This window comes from Glandiceps talaboti, chromosome 21 (assembly GCF_964340395.1).
Source record: "Glandiceps talaboti chromosome 21, keGlaTala1.1, whole genome shotgun sequence".
Classification (NCBI taxonomy): Eukaryota; Metazoa; Hemichordata; class Enteropneusta; family Spengelidae; genus Glandiceps; species Glandiceps talaboti.
The window spans coordinates 6,062,149-6,082,391 of record NC_135569.1 but is presented as its reverse complement, the minus strand read 5'-3'; the positions used below and the strand labels follow the sequence as shown (position 1 = coordinate 6,082,391).

At 35.3% G+C, this 20,243-nt stretch overlaps 2 protein-coding genes across 3 annotated transcripts; one reads left to right on the top strand and one right to left on the bottom strand.

Annotated features, from left to right (window-relative positions):
- Positions 1-110: 110 nt before the first annotated feature.
- Positions 111-15,210, top strand: LOC144451485 (uncharacterized). Of its 2 annotated transcripts, none has more exons than XM_078142342.1 (11): positions 111-259; positions 2,393-2,550; positions 3,195-3,291; positions 4,270-4,396; positions 7,278-7,553; positions 8,348-8,511; positions 10,213-10,333; positions 10,959-11,114; positions 12,308-12,604; positions 13,399-13,482; positions 13,622-15,210. In XM_078142342.1, the coding sequence occupies exons 2-11, from the start codon at positions 2,456-2,458 to the stop codon at positions 13,951-13,953; spliced, it is 1,749 nt and encodes a 582-aa protein (XP_077998468.1). In that variant the 5' UTR covers positions 111-259; positions 2,393-2,455; the 3' UTR covers positions 13,954-15,210. The 2 variants fall into 2 exon arrangements, with proteins under 2 accessions (XP_077998468.1, XP_077998467.1); XM_078142341.1 differs by lacking the exon at positions 111-259 and adding an exon at positions 1,141-1,406.
- A 190-nt stretch (positions 15,211-15,400) lies between these two features.
- LOC144451421 (uncharacterized) lies at positions 15,401-19,710 on the bottom strand. The gene is made up of 2 exons (XM_078142255.1): positions 19,560-19,710; positions 15,401-18,249 (listed from the first exon to the last, which is right to left on the bottom strand). The coding sequence occupies exon 2, from the start codon at positions 18,223-18,225 to the stop codon at positions 16,723-16,725; it is 1,503 nt and encodes a 500-aa protein (XP_077998381.1). The 5' UTR covers positions 18,226-18,249; positions 19,560-19,710; the 3' UTR covers positions 15,401-16,722.
- Positions 19,711-20,243: the final 533 nt, after the last annotated feature.

Genomic DNA, 20,243 nt, shown 5'->3' with positions numbered 1-20,243 from the left:
CTAAAAATAGAAATGAACTAACAGCTCATTCGTCCTATAGTATAACTTATAAGTCATAACCCGGGTATATAAGTAGCTGTTGTGACTGATTTTAATTTGTATTGTATGAACCACTATTGAAAAAATAGATGGCAGTAAAACACGGTAGCATGAAAAAGTCTAACAAACTGTGGCACTACTTTATTTTACTTCTTCATATATGAATATACGTGGATTTTTGGCCACAAGCCAAAGACGGTGTACTGGTCTGTGATGGCAGGTACAGTTAATATATTCGTATGTACGGTTATCATGTACCATGTGTACAGGACGCCCATCAAAGACTTTTCATCATACCGTCCCCGCACCCACAGAGATAACCTTATGTAGTGATGTGGGATAAAGTATCGACGACAACTTTTTATAAAAGCGTCTAAACTCAAAAAATACCAAACAAAACACAGTATGTTACGAAGGAGAATGGTACTCAGAGCGTATGAATGAGGCTATTTGATTGGCCAGAAGTTCGTGGCCTGGTGCGGCAGTTCAAGAATTTCGATTGAAGAGGATGGAAAAATTCCACTTTTTGTCTTTGACATAGTTGAAAAAAGTCATTTGAAATTTAGAGAGTCGAAATCTTTTACTAATTGTGGAATGAAATATACGACAGTTTAAATGCCGATGTACGTGTCGTCAAATGGGTAACTGCCAATAGCGTTCGTTGTGTCATACAGCCCCGGCCAGCCACCGTCAATGGTATAAAACAACGCAGTTCATTTACTGCCATTGAGTTGTATCAAATTCATGTGGTTATTACCAAAAATTATATATCTTTCATATTTTAATATGTTTGGTGCAATTACCACTTAGACTTTTAATTTACCTGTATTGTAATTCGACGCATTTAATACGGTGGGCGGTCATGTTGTCCCAAAATTAACTCGTCCCACGTACCGGGGGCGCCCACATCGTTAGTTTGATAAATGTTCAGAGATATCGTGTGAATCTTTCAGTTTTAAAGTAATGATGATACGTTTATTTGTTCATATAAGCTGTAATTTATTTTGAGAAATAATTAACTGCATTTTAAATGTTAACTATCACAATGAGTAAGTAACTCAAGTTGCGAGCGAAAGACAAGGTGTACTTGATCCCTGCATGCATGCCCCGGGTACGGTAGATAGGGTACTTTGCATGCCGGTTCCGGGGATTCCCCATCGCGTATGATCCATGGCTGGACAGACGTATACGATTCATTTACATGTATTAAAGTCTCGCACCACCATTGCACTGCTGGAAAGTACAAGAGCTGGAACTTTTAAGTGGGAGACTCGTACATTTTTAACGTTTTTAAGATAACCACCTTACCACATTTTGACAGTGATGTGAAGATGGTGGCCCAGTGTCTTCTTATTCTGCTGGTTATGGTGAGTTCCACAACAGACACGTCTTCTGAAGTTTTTCGCTAACTAAAATAATTGTTTTACTTTATTTTGATTTCCGTTCTGCGTCATCGTATGCAAACAACCCCACTTGCCAAGATGGCGGAAACGAAGTCGATAAAACTACCCTGGCCGCGGCCCATTGCACACCGCAATTTTACTGATTTTCTGACCAACTCTACATTGAATATTTGTACTACATTTTGATACCCCTGGCCCTGGCCTGACAGAGTAGACGTCTCGAAAATCGAGCATTCATGGCATATTTATAAAGGGAAAATATTGTGATATGCATGATTCTGTCATGATACTAAAAGTCTATCCATTAGTCTATAGGAAGTTATGAGGTCAACATACAGTTTGCTCGTGTACAATGTTTTTACCGACAACTCTCCCTGATTTTTTTTTATGCATTGCTAGCATGGATGTTCCTTATTCCTTAATATTCCTTATTAAGTTATGAGTTATTGTGCTACCGCATGTGTTATAGTAATGGTATGTACGAATACAAATAATCACTGGTATATATGAAACTGTGTGTATTCACAAATATGGTACGTAACTCGGCAATCCGAGTTGAATGACTCGGGGCTTGAAATTAACAGTAGTCTCGTTTCCACAGACTACCAATTCTTGTAATCGGGCTACCATAATTTGCAGCTGGTAGCCCACTCAGGCTACAATACACCATTGATAATGCAATGATTTAAAGGATGGGAGGTTTACGGACATGAAAGTATTTTAATGACAAAACAAATATATTTCCAATAGAGGAACTCTGTTTTCAGTTCAGGAATATAGGACTATTGGTCACCATCCTTGGGCTACCAATTTCAGAAATTGGTAGCCCACTGGGACTACCAATGAAAAAAGTTAATTTCAAGCTTTGTGACTTTGTTGTGTATAACTGGCAATCATTATGCAAACCCATTACTACTGTATACTGATGTCCTCATTGTTTCTTTCTACAGTTATATTTAGGTATCGACTCTAAATTGAGTATAGCTACTAGTTGTTACACAACAAATAAGAATATGTCTACCATAGATTTAGATGGTGTTCAGTGCAGTCTTTGTCCAGCAGGCTCTATACCAGTAGAAGTATGCACAGTGGACAATCCTGAACCAGAGTGAGTACCTTAAAGGAAAAGTCCAGTCAGACTTATTTCTGCCTTTTACACTTGTATTGATTACTGCTATCAACTTAAAGGAAAAGTCCAGTCAGACTTATTTCTACCTTTAGTACACTTGTATTGATTACTGCTATCAACTTAAAGGAAAAGTCCAGTCAGACTTATTTCTGTCTTTAGCACACTTGTGTTGATTTCTGCTATCAAGTTAAAGGAAAAGTCCAGTCAGACTTATTTCTACCTTTACACTGCTATCAACTTACATTTTATGATTTTGGGTGATAAAATAGCACCTTGGAACTAAATTACTAAATTTTGAAATATTGTAAGAAGCCCTGGTACTACTGCACTTGATATCATGCAATGATGTCTTTGGCCATTTCCAACGATTTCAACTTATTCACATACCACACTTACTAATCAAATTGACCGCTAATTACATGCACATAATTGTTGGCATTTAACAATTTTCAGTGAATACATTGTTAGCTATCTGATTGAAAAGTTAATACCCCACTCACAGCTAGTGCATTTTCAATTCTGTGTGTATGAACTAATTTGAGAATTATTTTGGTGATTTCGATATCAATTTTAATTTGTTCATATATGATTTGTTGTATGTATACATGTGTATTGATTTGTAGATGTCAAGTTTGTCCAGTAAATCATTACATGCCTTATCCCAATCTTTGTCAAGAGTGCCAGTTATGTCAAGAAATTTGTACAGGGAAAGATCAAATTGTAAGAATATTCTCTTTCTTACTTTCATATAATATTTATTTCTTGTTTATTTTCTCATCACCTCAGTACTTTCTTGATACATATTTCATATTAAATAGACTCATTGTAAAGAAATGTCTGCTAAACTGATTAATTCTCTCTAATGACACCATTTGTCACTAAGAAGCTCGGCGAACATTCCTTTTCTTACACTGCTCCTTCAATTTGGAACAGTCTTCTGCAAAGTCTTCGTCACTCTCACTCTAAGTCTTCCTTCCACTCTTCCCTTAAAACTTACCAATTTTAATCATAACTCTCACTCACTTACACACATCTCTCCATGTTTTCACATTGTTTCTCTGTATCCTCTTATTTTGTTAGTATTTCTGTGTCTGTGCCTGGAACTGTTATTATTTTTACTATTATTATAATGTCCAGAGGAGTTGAAGGAGGGGTACTCAATGTAAATGATGATATATAGACGTGCTGCCCTTTCAGATTTTACATTTTTGGATGTTGGTGTAGAATGTTGGTGTAGATTTGGGGAGGTTCAAGGTTCACATGTATGTATGCATACATACATACATACATACATACATACATACATACATACATACATACATGTATGTATGCATACATACATGTATGCATGCATGCATGCATACATACATACATACATACATACATACATACATACATACATACATCAATACATGCATGCATGCATGCATGCACACACACATACATACATACATACATACATACATACATACATACATACATACATACATACATACATACATACATGCAGGATTTACGTAAGATTGTTTCAAAGTGGCCATAAGGATGAGCATTAATTGGGTATTTATTTTGGATTTTAATTGATGTTCACAAAGATTTTTTCAAGTAGGAAGCCACGATAAAATTGCTTTATAAAATAAAAATCCAAACTAAATACCCAATCCTAATCTATGTGGCCACTTTGATATTTAATCCTAGATTTGGAAAGAATGTGATGGTGCTCAGAAAAGAACTTGTAGATGTATCAACAACACATATGAGACTGCAAGTGGTTATTGTCAGAAGTTCAAAGAATGCCCTGCTGGCTATAGAATCAGTGTGAAAGGTAAGATATCTAAATACTTTTATGAAATATTCATCCAATAAATATATATCGTGGGATACAAGAAATTAAAGTTATATCATGAAATACAGATTTTCTTGCATATTAAGGAAAAGTCCAATCAGACTTTAATGTACATAACAGTATTATTTATATATGATATGATTTATTCTGTAATTTTGGCCACCGGCCCATAATACAAATTGTTAAAGTGAATAGACAACATACAGAAAAAGAATAATCTGCAGCAGTGTTCTGCCAAGGTTTCCAACTAGTGGGGACAAAGGCCCCCTGGTTGGAAAAAGTGGGGTCATTTGACAGGGAGTGGGGTCTATTATTTATTGTCTATGAAATTATATATATTACCTCAGACCACTATGGAGATACCGTGGTCTGAGATATTCCATTACACATAGACTATTACCTAACTACATAAAAAAATTCCATTCATAATAACAGTTCCCAGTAAGCTATTTTGTGAAAACTGTGCACTACACATTACACCTTAGAAAATGAAGGCAATTAAGATTATGTAATTTTAAGTCATTTCTACAGAGTATATTATATATTGTTTAGAAAGATTGGACAGCCAGGTAGTCACAATTTTTAATCTGAATATCAATGAATAGCAGTGCTCAAATTTATGATTCCTTTTCTCAGACAAGGACAAAGAACAACTTCAAAATTAGAGAACATATGATTGATTAAAAAATTTGAGAAATCCTAATCTTGTAACCACTTGTTTCATTTTTACAACTGTTACATTGCCATGTTTATCATTCCCTCTTCAAATTCATGACAAGAGTTTTAAAAAAAAAACATTTTGAAGAAAATAAACTCCCTAACTTTAAAAAGTACCAAATGTGAACGAAAAACTTACAAATAATACAGTCAAACAAACTTTCAAATAATTTATTTTTATTAACTACCATCACTGGCTGTGTAACATGGTTTGGTCCTGCTATATCAAATGACAGCATTAGTTACATACATGTATTGTAAACTTGATACGGAAAGCTGACATTAGGTGTCCTTGAAACTCAGAGATCTTGAACTAAAACTATCAACAACGTCAAAGTTAGGATGCTTTGTAAATACAACTGTAATTATTTTCTGATTTCATCTCTGAGTTCATTCTTCATGTCTGACCGGGCGCACATGCATCGGCCGTCTCGAGTGGTTATGCCAGTCATCACTCATTGATTCAGTGCCCAACATTCACATGTGTCACTGTCAACATCATGCAATACGATCCCCTAACACAGCTTTGTCGGAATCAAAATACACATGTACTCATTTTGTTTCCATTAATTTAACCCATCAACAAATGAAAATCACAACCTGTCCCATAAAATTTGGTTTCCTAAGGCTTATGTGGCAGAGAGATGTTCCGATTTCCCGTAGCAAGTTCAGTGTTTCACACACGTCAGTGAGTAGGTCAGAGGTCGAGACAGTGATGCGTCGGTAGACAAAACATGTGAAGAGAGACGTCCATTTCGGCGCCTCATCTACTCCCTCTAATGTTTCAATTAAAGATTATGTTTTATCAAAGTTGGATCTTTTTGTTGCATTTGTTTGCATGTTGACAATAGAACTGCGCGTTGTCACTGTATCTTATATGATGTCAACAAAACTGTCGCTTACGGAGTCAGTATACTTTTTGTGGTATTGACGCCGGCCAGGGCAGGGGCTTGCCATGGACTTAGGTGTCTGCCGTATTAAAAATGAATGCGCCAAATTGACGCAAGGTGGGAAAATTATTGCGCCATTTGTAATTTTAGGGGGCCAATGTCGCAAGGCCGCGGCCTCGGCAGAACACTGCTGCAGGCTATGTTAAGTGTGCCTCAAAATTACAAAATAAATGTAACAAAATACACAGATTCAAGTATTATATTATTTCTCATTTTGAAACTATGAAATAGGAATTTGGACAAATTCATCAAAGTATGGGGGTTTTGTGAACACAGAAGTGATTTGAATTTTGTCATTGTCAGGAATTCGTAGTAAAAGGATGGTAGGAATTTCTTTCTTAACTCGTGATAAGCTGGGCATACAAGCCAAAAATGGAGTTCGTTTTCCAGTTGCTGTAAATTACACAGTTCACATATTCTTGTTCTACTGATGTTTTCAAAATGTCCACTTTCTACTCTCAAATTATGTCTTGACACTCTGAACATGCACAAAGCTCGTCGAAAAATGCCAATCTCAATTACAGATAAATATTTCAGTATTATTTAGTACTGCTATCAGCATCCATTACTTTGGGTGATAAAATAGCACCTTGGGAACTTTGAAGCTCTACTGCACTTGACATGTGTTAAGCCATTTTGGGCATTTCCTGCAAGGGTTTGTGGGAAAACCTTGAATGATGACATTATATTCACCATAATCTTTTTGACCAGACACTTTGTGTTTTCCTTTTTGACAAAATGAAAGCCTAGCTAGGTATGACAACTGAAGTTATATATGGAAGCAGCATTTGTAAAAAGTCCCCATTTGGCAAAGCCTAAGGGTCCTTCTGTGATCTTTGCAATGAGACTTTGACCCTGATGTCTATTTTCAAGGTCAAATAGCCAAAATTGTTCCAAGTGTAAATCCATACTGGCATTAAATCTGGTTATTTATTAGTAAGGAGTCATAATTTAATTAAAATGTTTCATTTGAAATTGAATAATCATTAAGTCTTTAACGATCTTCCCTTACCACACACGGAATGTTAATGCCATATTCCATTGATTTCTTGTTCAGAGGGGAAACAGATTTTAATTGATCTTATCCTAACATGATATTTTTCAGTTTATTTGATTGGAGTGAAAATTATAATTTCACGTATTTTGTCAGCACAACTGAAAGTGTTGCACAAATTATTTTTGTTTGGCAATAGGTACTCCATGGCATGACAGGACTTGTAGACCGTGTCCCAAAGGAACCTACTCACGAGGCAAGTCTTCCAGAAGAACTTGTATCCTTCACACCAACTGCACAGCCCTCAGGAAAATACTGACACGGAATGGAAACAGAAGGCGAGACAATGAGTGTGAAGACATACCGACTTCTGTGGGGAAGGAGTACACCAGCACTGTTACTCTTGGTTATGCTAATAATTTATCAACACAAAGAGGTGACGAGGAACTTAAAACACAGAATCCTAGTCATTTGGGTATGTACATATATCAGTCTTATTTAACATTTGATGTTTATGGCTATAAGTCGTTTGATTCATTTTTGTTACCTTTGTGTTTGCTCGAACCATTGGATGTTATTCCATAATATTTTTCTTCGTTCAGCCAAGGAAAATATGAGTGACCTCAGGGGCGTTTGTCACTACTTGTCTAGCTACTTGTAGTGACAACCCTTAGGTCACAAGTATTTTCTGACTAAATGAAGAAAAATATTGGAGAATAATGTAATATAATTATACCTTCAGCAGTAATATCAAAGAAAAATCGGGGAAAGTAATGGTAATTTTGAAGGTTTTCACTTATAAATATTTCAAAGACAGCAAAACCAGTGATGTACACACGTGTTGTCATGACATAGACGCGAGTTGTCGTGATGTAGAACGACCAGAGTATTCCATTTTAGTCGTTGAACCTGGTTCGTGCATGGTATGATCCTTGGTATGACATCACGTGTGTTATTATAATGTATTTGTTGTCTGTACCTGAATGAGTTTATTATTTGTCTACTGCCCTCTATCCAGATGTGACATATGTCTACATGTTTACATTTGGTCAGTTTCATTCAATATTTTAGACTCCCCTCAATAACAATAATGCTGTGTAAAACAACAACCTAAACCTTTGAATTGATCAACTTTGATCATAAAAGTACATGTTACATATAGTCTTCTGGCAAACCTTACCTGTTTTAGCTGTAGTTAATCACAGTTTTGTCACTGAAATAACCTTTCACTTGACTGGTATGAGAAATTTGTTTTTGTTTTTATGATAGGACTATTAACGGGGAAGGATAAAGTGGTGTCCGTTACTAGACCAACACAATCACCACTTTTAGCTGCATTATTGACTCCATATCCTGAAGAGGGTGCTAGTATCAGTGCAGCCATGTACAATACAGAGAGTGATGATACTGAGCAATCACAGCGTACACCTGAGGTAAATTTAGTGTTAATAAATATACTTCAAAAAATATATAAAGTTGTTTGTTTTCTGGAGATACAACAGTGACAATCTAGGTTTAGACTTTAGACAGACACACACTATATTGTTGTGACATGTTGATATAAGTTATTTTATTATAGAAGTCCTGGTATGTATGTATGTATGTATGTATGTATGTATGTATGTATGGATGGATGGATGGATGGATGGATGGATGGATGTATGTATGTATGTATGTATGTATGTATGTATGTATGTATGTACTATGTATGTATGTGTGTATGTATGTATGTTTGTATGTATGTATGTATGTATGTATGTATGTATGTATGTATGTATGTATGTATGTATGTATGTATGTATGTATGTATGTACTATGTATGTATGTGTGTATGTATGTATGTTTGTATGTATGTATGTATGTATGTATGTATGTATGTATGTATGTATGTATGTATGTATGTATGTATGTATGTATGTATGTACTATGTATGTATGTGTGTATGTATGTATGTGTGTGTGTATGTACGTATGTATGTATGTATGTATGTATGTATGTATGTATGTACTATGTATGTATGTGTGTATGTATGTATGTTTGTATGTATGTATGTATGTATGTATGTATGTATGTATGTACATGTATGTATGTATGTATGTATGTATGTATGTATGTATGTATGTATGTATGTATGTATGTATGTACTATGTATGTATGTGTGTATGTATGTATGTTTGTATGTATGTATATATGTATGTACTATGTATGTATGTATGTGTGTATGTATGTATGTATGTATGTATGTATGTATGTACTATGTATGTATGTATGTATGTACTATGTGTGTATGTATGTATGTATGTATGTATGTATGTATGTATGTATGGATGTATGTATGGATTAATGTAATACAACAGTGGAAACTGAGCTATCAGCTGACTAAATTACACACAAACTAAAAACTATTACTGTGACATGTTGTTATAATCTATTGAATGAATGATGGTTTAATTATACTCACAGTAGGGTGACATTTCTGATAACATCTATTGCCTTGCAGTGCATGCTTTGGAGACATTAATGTGACATAACCTTGATTACAGGGTGATTATATCCACACAACAATGACACTACTATCACCCACTTTTGTAATCTTCTACTTGCACAACAATAGTTCTAGTTTTTGTCTATGTTAAGCCATAACCTCACTTACCGCTGCAGTAAATTTGGTTTCATTTTCAGATTAAATTCGAATATTATTAACTAAATATTGATATGACAAAACTCATTAGGCTCACAATGGATGGTAGGGCATGTAGAAGTTATTTTTGTAAGTGAAGTGGTGTTACTATGGTTGTATTTTTGCAAGAAATAACAGCAGAATGCACCACACCACGAGCGAAAATAACTTCAGTATGCCACGATTGTGAGGACATGGGGTTCTGTTATTACATGTGTACACCTAAACATTGCAATTTCATACTCAGAATTGGACAATTTTCATTGCGTAATGATTTGGGTAACCCTATATCAGCTGGTAACCTCTTGACCCAATATGAATTCAGACGGGAAGAGAAGATATTACATTTTTAAAATATGTAGTTACACTAATAAAAAAAACAGTTGCTATTTCGAAGACATGAAGAAGTGAGATATACACATACTTAGTGACAATGAACTATTTGCATTGTCAGGAATCTGCTAATTTTAATGAGCTATCAGATGACACAGTTTTCAATGATAGAGAGGAAAATAAACCAAGTGATCTTTTCAAACCAGCACCTGTAGAACATGAGGATACGCCAAGTAGTTCAGGTAAGATTAGAAACAATAGATAAATTTAGCTACTAATTCATATTCACATAAATTGAAATTTATTAAAAATATGTCCAGCGGTGAATACCAGTGTGCCCTCTAAGCCAATTTGACGCTCCACTGATGCACACAATTTCTAGTGACGCTCCAAAATTTGGTGTTCCCCTATCTCTTACTATGTGGTGAGTGTGCCCTCTGAGCCAATTTGACGCACCACTGATGCACACAATTTCTAGTGGCGCACCAAAATTTAGTGTTCCACTATCTCTTACTATGTGGTGACTCAGGAGAAATGCCAATTTTTGACTCGCAACAACAAAATTTGGCTATCATTAGAGGGCACACTGGTGAATACCAAAACAAGTATACTACACTCTATGACATACTACCAATGACACTATCAGTATTACACACATTTATAGCCACTGTTTCTAAAAGTTGCTCATCCATCAAGTATTGTTTATGGATTAGTAACAAAATGTTGGATGTAATGTTTCACCTGTTCCCCTGATACAAGAACTAATTAATTATAACTGTGTTTTACTGACCTGACGGACGTATTGAAGGTTATGTATAAAGGTTATGTAAAGATATATACAAACTCCTATTATTCTTGTACACATAGAAGACAGTAATGATTGGAGTGATTGGAGAAGAGGCTCTGAATGTTCGGCAACATGTGGAGGAGGTGAAATGGTTTGTCATAGAACTTGCAATACTGAAGATAGTTGTGAAGGACCCAAAGTAAAATCTGCCACATGCAATGAAGACCCCTGTCCAGGTAATAGTTCATAGACTTATACAAAATACATTGACTGCTAGACTGCCATGTGAAACTCTTTAACTTCCAGGTAATTTTAATGTGCTGTATTTCAAAAATCATTTGCTGTGTTGAAAGAGAGATACAACTATCTCAAGAGTTGAGTGTATCCAAAGATTGGGATATCTTAATACAATGATGTCATATAATAAACATTATTTGTCAGAAAAGTGATCACATGACCAGTCATATTTTGTCCAACTGACAGACACAATTGCTAATTATGGAAATTAGGTGTATTGTAGATTTAATTTATTAAAAAACAGTGAACCATTATGCATAACAATCATTTTTTGAATTAACTGAAAAAATATCTGTACATGTGCCTAGTCTGTTTACTGCACTGTTGTATTCCATCATAAGCTGTCTTGTACCTCCTAGCTAGCCCTCGAAACTAACTAGCTTGTGTTGAGAACCGTTAGAACTGATTCAATAAGTCACACCCCTAAAGTCATTATGTTTACTATACCGTTATGTTGATTGATAGCTGACATCGCACCCCTTGTCAGTCAAAACCAACTAGCTTGTGCTGAGAACCTCTAGAACTGATTTAATAAACCACACCCCCAAAACTGTTAAGTTAACTGCACAGTTGTGTTGATTAGTATAGTTATCATTGTACCTGCTAGCCCTTGAAACCACCTAGCTTCTGATGAGAACTGTTAAAACTGATTTAGTCAGCCACACCCCCAAAAGTAGTTATCATTAACAAACAATCATGTTAAATTTACATAATTACATGTAAACTATCACATGCACACTTCACATGCTTCATGTTTTAACTCTCGTGTTCATCTCAGCTCTGAGTGTACACTTACATAATGACTTCATTTGAATAATGTTGTTATGGTTGTAATCAGGTTATTGGGTGGACATTTACATAATGACTTCATTTGAATGATAATGTCATGGTTGTAATCGGGGTATTGGGTGCATCTTGTCAAATTAATTACTGTTTGTTCACGGTTCTCAAGACAAGCCTTGCTCTTGAGAAGTAGGAGATACGACAACAGCTAACAATGTAAGATAACAGCACAGTAAACATGCTAGACCTTATACCAGACTGAATACATGTGAATTGTATAGTCCTTTCAATCCTAAATGTACATAAATTGTATTGTTTAATCTCATGTAATTTTTGTTTTGTTTTGCAGAACTTGATCAAAGTACTCTTCCATTAAGTGCTTCCCTCAGTACAAACAGAATACGACCAACAGAAAGTCATTCCAGACACATTATAGATTTGTTTACCCTTTCTGCAGTGTCAACTATTACAATATCATGCATTATTATAGTACTATTTGTAATTGCTGGATGTGGGTTTATTTATTGGCGGTGCAGAAAAAGGAAAAAGAAGCGGAACAAGTATGGTATACCTAAAACAGAGATGAAGAAGCTAAAGAAAGAGAATAGTGGTGGCGCATCAGAGGCTGATGTGGACTCTACCTCGGGTGATTATTTCAGTTTTAAAATTCTTGGGGATGACTTTCACTGAAAATCAAACTTAACAATCTCTCCACATTTTGCAACATGAAAGCTTGATTCCTGTCCTTTTGAAATAATAAAAGAAACATATTTTAATGGAAGTCTCAATCTTTTATTTTACCATTACACAATATAATGCATTTGGCAGCCATATTGGATTCTGAAATTGCTCGATGTTGATAGCATATTTTCACGTCAGATTTTTTCTTGATTTTTAACTAAGAAGTGGATGGTGTTTTCTTGAAAATAACAGCAATTGTTTAAGACTCATTTCTGTGGTGCATACTATTGTAAACCTATCAACTAATAATGTGGGAGTGTTACTATGAGTAGCTGTACAGAGTTTTAATTATATATCACACACAAGCAAAGTTTTAAACATTCAAACAGAAAATGTGGGATTTATTTTTTTTGTATGTGTTTTTTATTTATGTGCAGCTACATCGTTTGTGTTAGCTGTGATGTTCAAATTTTGAATGAAATCATTTAATATTGACATCAATTTTTTTTACTATAATTTATAGTGATTGTATCACATACCCTCATGTCTTGTATTGCAATGGTGGAGTGAAAATGTAATATATATATTGGTCAGAAGTTTCCCACTATCCAGGAAAACACAAATCACAAAGTTATGAAAAATACTCAGAATACTTCCAAGTACATGGTACTGTACAATTGAAACTGTATGTGTAGAATTATACTATTCTAGTTGCATACTTGCAAGACTGTGAACTGTTATTTTCTATCAATGTTACAGAAGATGAGGCAACTGATACCACCTCTACAAGTAATCTTGAAAGTGGAACTATGACAAATTTGTCAAGGAGATGCTTAAGACAAGGTAATTTATTCCTTTAAAGATAACATTTCTTAAAAAAGGTGTATTTCAATTAATTTTTTTTCATTCAACCAGAATATATTTTATAAGACACTTATCACTTATGCTCTTTAGATATAATTTTGAATTGTTGCAATTGCAGGTTTAACTATGGAGAAAGATGTATTTGGATTAATTGCACGCAACATAAACAGGGAATATTGGAAGATGTTTCTCCGGGAACTTCCAAATCCAATCACCGAGGTAGACATACAGGATAAGGAAGAACGTTACTGTCATAACGAGAAGAAGGACGAGTTAATTTACCAGTGTTTGTTGGAATGGAAGAGGCAGAATACACAAGAAGTAGTGTCAGTGGATTCTATCCTTAAAGCCCTGGAAAGAGCATCTTGTAACAAATTAGCAACACAGATAAAAACAAAATGTTGCCGGTGTCACACTGTTGTCACAATGCCCAATGTCCCCCCATCATAACCCTTATCAGAGTAGGAGGCAACAAGTTGATAAAAACAAAATTTTACCAGTGTGACATCTTGTTGCCATGGACGATATCCCTCCATTATAACCCTCAATCAGTGTAGGATAGTAAAATATTACTTTTGCTAGTAAATAGGAAATGGATGCGATGTTTCAAGCCATCTACTATGGACCTTGATCATGCAATGATTTCACATCCTTGTAAACCACAGCCTCTTTTATGGCACCATCCAAGATACATACACTGCCAAAAGGCTGTGGTTTCGTTCACATACAAAAGCACTACAACTATTCAGATTGCACCATGCATGCCACATGATATACAATGCTATGGCAAGATACTAGTACAGTGTCGCAGATTACAGCTCTGGTTTGCGAGAATGTGATTTCATTATTCAACATTAATGCATCTCTCTCTATTTACAGTAAAATGTAGTTACTTTGGAATGATAAGTTATAGAGAGATACTGTCCTATTGATTCCTGAAACTGTGTACAATATATTCTCCAGAGTAGGCTGCTCTTGTGAAAACGCAGGGAAATGACAATGATATGCAAATATTTTACAAAATATTTTCAATTTTGTATAAATGACAAGTCTTTCGTGTATTTCTTAAAGAGAAAATCAGGGTCAGAAAGTGTTATATCATGAACACACAATTAATTACAAACCCCTGATTCAGTAATAAGCGGAAACTACTTTCAATACACACATTTCTGTATTTGTCATTAATTGTATTATCGCACATTGTATAGTTTTGGAGGAAACTTTTTAGTCCCCAAGAAGCAATATTTGTCATAAATTCAGAATATGAATTAGTAAGTTGAAGGATTAATTGGGATTATGTCTTCAACAAACACTTGTAGTTGTTTAATTTGATATCATATGTAAAAGATGACAGAGTTAGTCTCCACAAGGGGGACTTTTACAATGGGCTCCATCCATTCATCCGAGCATGCATTTGTGTGTGTGTGTGTGTGTGTGTGTGTGTGTGCACGTGTGCGCACGTCTGTAATACGTTGTTTGTCAGACATGATATATCCGATTTCTATTACTTCCCAGTATAGCAACCACTTACTGGAGGAAGTTTTCCAGGTTTCACTAATACTGACAACATTGAATAATGAACTTTTAGCTGTGCTTCGACCCCACGTGGACTTGGCCTGTTATGAGAAAAAAAAATTATTTGGCCAGTATTGTCTTCAGCTTTCAGCAACAGACTAAATTGTATGTACATGTATATATGTGTGTGCGTGTGTGTAGTATGTATATGTATGTAACTATGTATCTATGTATGTATCTATTATATAATTAATATGTAATTATAGTGTAAGTTTACCTGTGTGTATGTATGTATGTATGTATGTATGTATGTATGTATGTATGTATGTATATATGTATGTATGTATTTATGTATGTATGTATGTATGTATACAGTGTACCTGCCTGTGTGTGTATGTATGTGTGTGTGCATCCACACTTCGTCTTCCTGAAGTGTTGGCTGATGTAAGTAACTGATACACTAAGTTACTTAATTGTACCAAATTTCATTAATATACAGATTGGATAAGAACACATTTTAATTTGAATATAAATTTGTACATTTTTAATACCAAAATTTGATTATTTTGTCAAACTGTAAATGTACAGAACTTTTGGACAAGATAATATTTCATAAACTTGTGAAGTTATTTGAATCAAGTTTTTGAAGAAAGTACGTAGATATGTACTTGACCAAATTGTATATATCATTATGCCGATGATGTCTGAGTGATTCAGATGAAAGCTTCAAAATCTAGATTCTAATAGGGTAAATTCACTAGTACTTCTAGATAAAATTGAGTAAAGTATCAATTTGTATTCAACTTTGGTTATGAGTATAAAGTCCTGCCAACTAAGACAGAAGGTAATAGGTACTTAGGAGTCATGAATATTCATTGTTCACCTATCGCATACACATTCCGTAACTTCAAATTAATCTATTTTGGTGACAAAAGGCTTTTTACCCTTCTAGTCTTTTTCAACTCCAGCTGTGGAGACTTAATGAATCAGACTAATGTTGTTATCAACAAGATAGAATACATTACAATGCTATTAATTAACACCCTTCGTATTTGTCAAGACATGGAGATTAAGGTATAGACCTTTCCAAAATTTGCTATGGTGGCACTCTACTTCCTGTCTGTGTGTACCTTGGGGGTATACATGGTATAGGTTACTTGGTTAATCATAGAGCACTGCTGCTTTCCTTGATGTCTGAGCAATATGAAAAACATCCCTGATTTACACTTCTACAGAATACCAAGGGACAAAGCTCTTAAGAAACGATACTATGAGGTGATGATACCCCAATTTGAGCAAGGGCACTGTATTCTTTTTTCATGTGTGAGTGTTTGCTCAGGTTTTCCATTGTTTTCCAAATGGTCTCAGCGTTGTTTGTTTCTTCATATCAAATGTACAGCCATTACAGATTGGAAGAACAGCTTCATTTTGTCTTTTTAAGTTGATGTCAGTTTCCACATCCACTATTTCTCGTGAGACTTCACAATTTTGCAATTTTATTATTTTTTTCTTGAATACATAAAAACAATAAGGGTCGGCAGTGAAAAGCTTGGTGGGGTCGGGTAGTTGAACCGGAACCAAACAATTTTTTAGGGCTTATTTTCATGTAGACTGTAAGATACTTTGTGACGTTTCACCCTCACCAGCCTCCTCTCAGGGGTTGGCCGATGTTTGAGGGCACCCCGTCACGGCGTACCTTACAGACTAATTTTCATGTAACACAGTTGGATGCTTCTTATGGCAGTGTGAGCATGTTACCCTTCGGCGACAGTCCTTCTTCATATGACCTGACTTAAGACATCCAAAACAGATGCCCCAACTCTTTAAGAACTCTAACCTCTCTGTCACTGGCTTTCTTTCTAAACGCTGACATGACTCCAAGGAGTGGTGAGAATCTTGGCAGTAACAGCATGGCTTTCCAAATGCTTTCTTTCTAGACTTGCCTTTCATATCCTGTTTCCTCGTCTTCTTGCCTTCACTGTCATTTTTCATGACAGAACTTCCTTTTTTTAGATTTTGGCGCGATTTCTGTGCATTGAGCTTGACGTTAGCTTCTTCTAAGTACGCTTCTTTTAATGCCTCTATACCATAAAAGGGATGATTAGCTCCCTCAGCTTCATACTTCACAAAACTTACCAAGTTGGTAAATCTGATGGTTTTACCTTCATTCTTGCATTCCCACACAACGAGTCTCCACCTGTCATGAAGATAGTAGGGTAGTTTCCGTACAAGACACCTCAATGTTCCAGGAGACTCCAGGATTTTCATGGCTTCCATATCCGTCACTGCATTCCTGCACCCCATCAGGGAGATTGCGAACTTATCCAATGCCTTTGCATCATTCTTTTTTACTTTAGGCCAGTTTAGAGCCTTCATAATATAAGTGTAAGCAATCATGTGTATGATCCCATACTGTTGTTCCAGTTCCTTCATGGCAATAGGATGATCAGATTTTGCATGTCGCTTCATGACATCTGTGCCAAAGATGCAATCATTGATTATCGCAGCCTCATCCTTCACAAAACTTACTAAGTGAGTGAATTTGATGGTACTGCCAGCTTCTCTGTGTTTCCTAACAACAGACATCCAACTGTAGTAAAGTTTCATTGGTAGTTTAGCAATCAGACGACGCATGTATTCCAAATAACCCATGAGTTCCAGTGCATCAATGCTCTTCAGTTCATTCTCACACTCTCCTAGGAAGACCGAGAATTCACGTAATGCCTTGGCGTTATCTCTTTGAACGGTCTCCCAATCAAGAGCCTTCTTGATCCAAGCATGAGCTATCACGTCTCTGCTACCATATCTTTCTTCAAGGTCCTTCATAGCAGCAGGATAACCATACTTTGCATCTACATGAGTGTAGATCTCGACTACCATCTTCGCTTCTCCAATTGTATATTGTTCCAGTAAAAGTATCCTTTCGTCATCATCCTGTGTGTTATCCTCCACTCTAGTCTTGAACTGGTGAATAAACTTTCTAAACTCCATAACATCACCACCAAACTTCTTCATCTCTCTCTTTGGTAACTGTAATTCTCTCATCATGGTTATAACAGCTTCCAAACAGAGGGCCTCATCATAAATGGCATTTCCCTTAGGATGTACATCAATCTGAGAATAAGCCAGTCTTCCATGGTCATGAATCTGCTTGCCTTTACTTGAAACAACTGTACATGAATCCATTTTCAACTTAGAGGTTGCCATTAACAACTGGGGATATATATGTCACTGCAATGAAAGAGTCCAGAAATGAACATGTAATTCAAAGTATTACACTACTTTTTAACTTGCTACATCTAGTTGTAGCAGCTGATCAATTGAGTAAGTCTGCATCTCTAAGTCTGGGCATCAGTGCTAATTACAGAAATATTCTCAACACACACACACACACACATACATACATACGTATACATACATACATACATACATACATACATACATACATACATACATACATACAAACATACATACATACATACATACACACACATACACACATACATACACACACACATACATACATACATACATACATACACACATACATACATACATACATACATACATACATACATACATACATACATACATAAATATAATGTAGAAAGTTCACAATGTCCAAATTTGTTCCTAATGTTATGTAAAGGAACTTGTCTTGAACAAATTGCTGACTGGAGACTTGGTAACAGGCTTGCTGAATGATGTTGGTTTTCTAGCTAATCAAGCTATAATGATTTTATTACACAACTGTATCATCAGGGAATACAGTAAGGTAAACAACAACAACAATTAAAATGATAACAAATATATATATATATATAGTTTTGGTAGTACTGGAACTCTTTCTTGGGTGTAACTCGGAGTTTCACGCATATTGCGATCATCAGACACGCATATTGCGATCATCAGATGGTGTCTGATGATCGCAATATGCGTGAAACTCCGAGTTACACCCAAGAAAGAGTTCCAGTACTACCAAAACTATTACGCTCTGCCACTGCGGTATAGAGCACTGTCTTATAGCAGATTGATACTCACCGAGTTATATATATATATATATATATATATATATATATATATATATATATATATATATATATATATATATATAACCATATCTATAAGTTTTTAAAAAATTTGGCAAGCGGAAGATGGTATTAATACTATAATATTAAAAAAGACAAATTTCTATTGATACTACTAATTGTTACATCACATTCTGTAAACAATTTTTTTCCTTTGTATATTGAAAATTGGACAATGTAAAATAAAATATTTCATCATCAACTAAATTTAAATTACATCTTTTACAAAATCTTAAATCAACACTAACTCTTGGGGATCTCCTGCCTAATTCTATTTTGAAGTATGATCTAAACTTTGATAATAATTTCACGTAAACTAAAATCCCTGATATTATAAAATAGTTTTCAAATTCAAAATGATGTACATAATTACATTCATAACATTAGCGACAATCTCTGGGCTATGGTGAATACAAATTGTAACATACTATACACTGAGTGAAAGGCTCTTACCAAATCCACGTGTTTCCCTGCTTCCAACACTTTTTACCAGCTCGAACCACTGTTCACTGTGTAATTTGCTGAACTGACTGCTTCTTGAGTCAAAGCATATGTATGTATCTCCGGATATGGTTACGTAATCAAGATTATACTATAGGTAGTGACGATGGTACTCGGAGGTCAGTGACTCACATTCTAAGAAGGAAGACTACAAACTCTCGCTATCTAAACAACAACTCTGCAAATATGAGAGAAATCCGACACGCCAGTGACGTCTTCGTTCCCCTGGAAACTGGAGAGGGACGAAGTTGACAAAGTGTACATTTCTGAACTAAAATTCAGTAATTTGGCAGTTCGACTTATTCTAGGCGCATTGGACAAGAACTGTATGATACTGAAGTGAAGTGAAGTATTTTGTCATGGAATGCAGCTTATCGCTTACAAAATGCTAATGAAATCATTTGACTAAGTGGAAAACAGGAAATGGTCCAGGAAGTCTTGAACTTGTCTCCAAAGAGGAACTGTCTTGAACTTAGATGATAGATAGCGTCACAGAGGAAGTCTTCAAATACGTCAGAGAATACGTCATAATACTTGTCTGTTTTTGTTTATATTGATAGTTTGATGTGTTATACCCAGTACCTGTGCAGTTGTTTAATCACACGGCACTCAGTTAGTTATGCTTACGAAAACAAA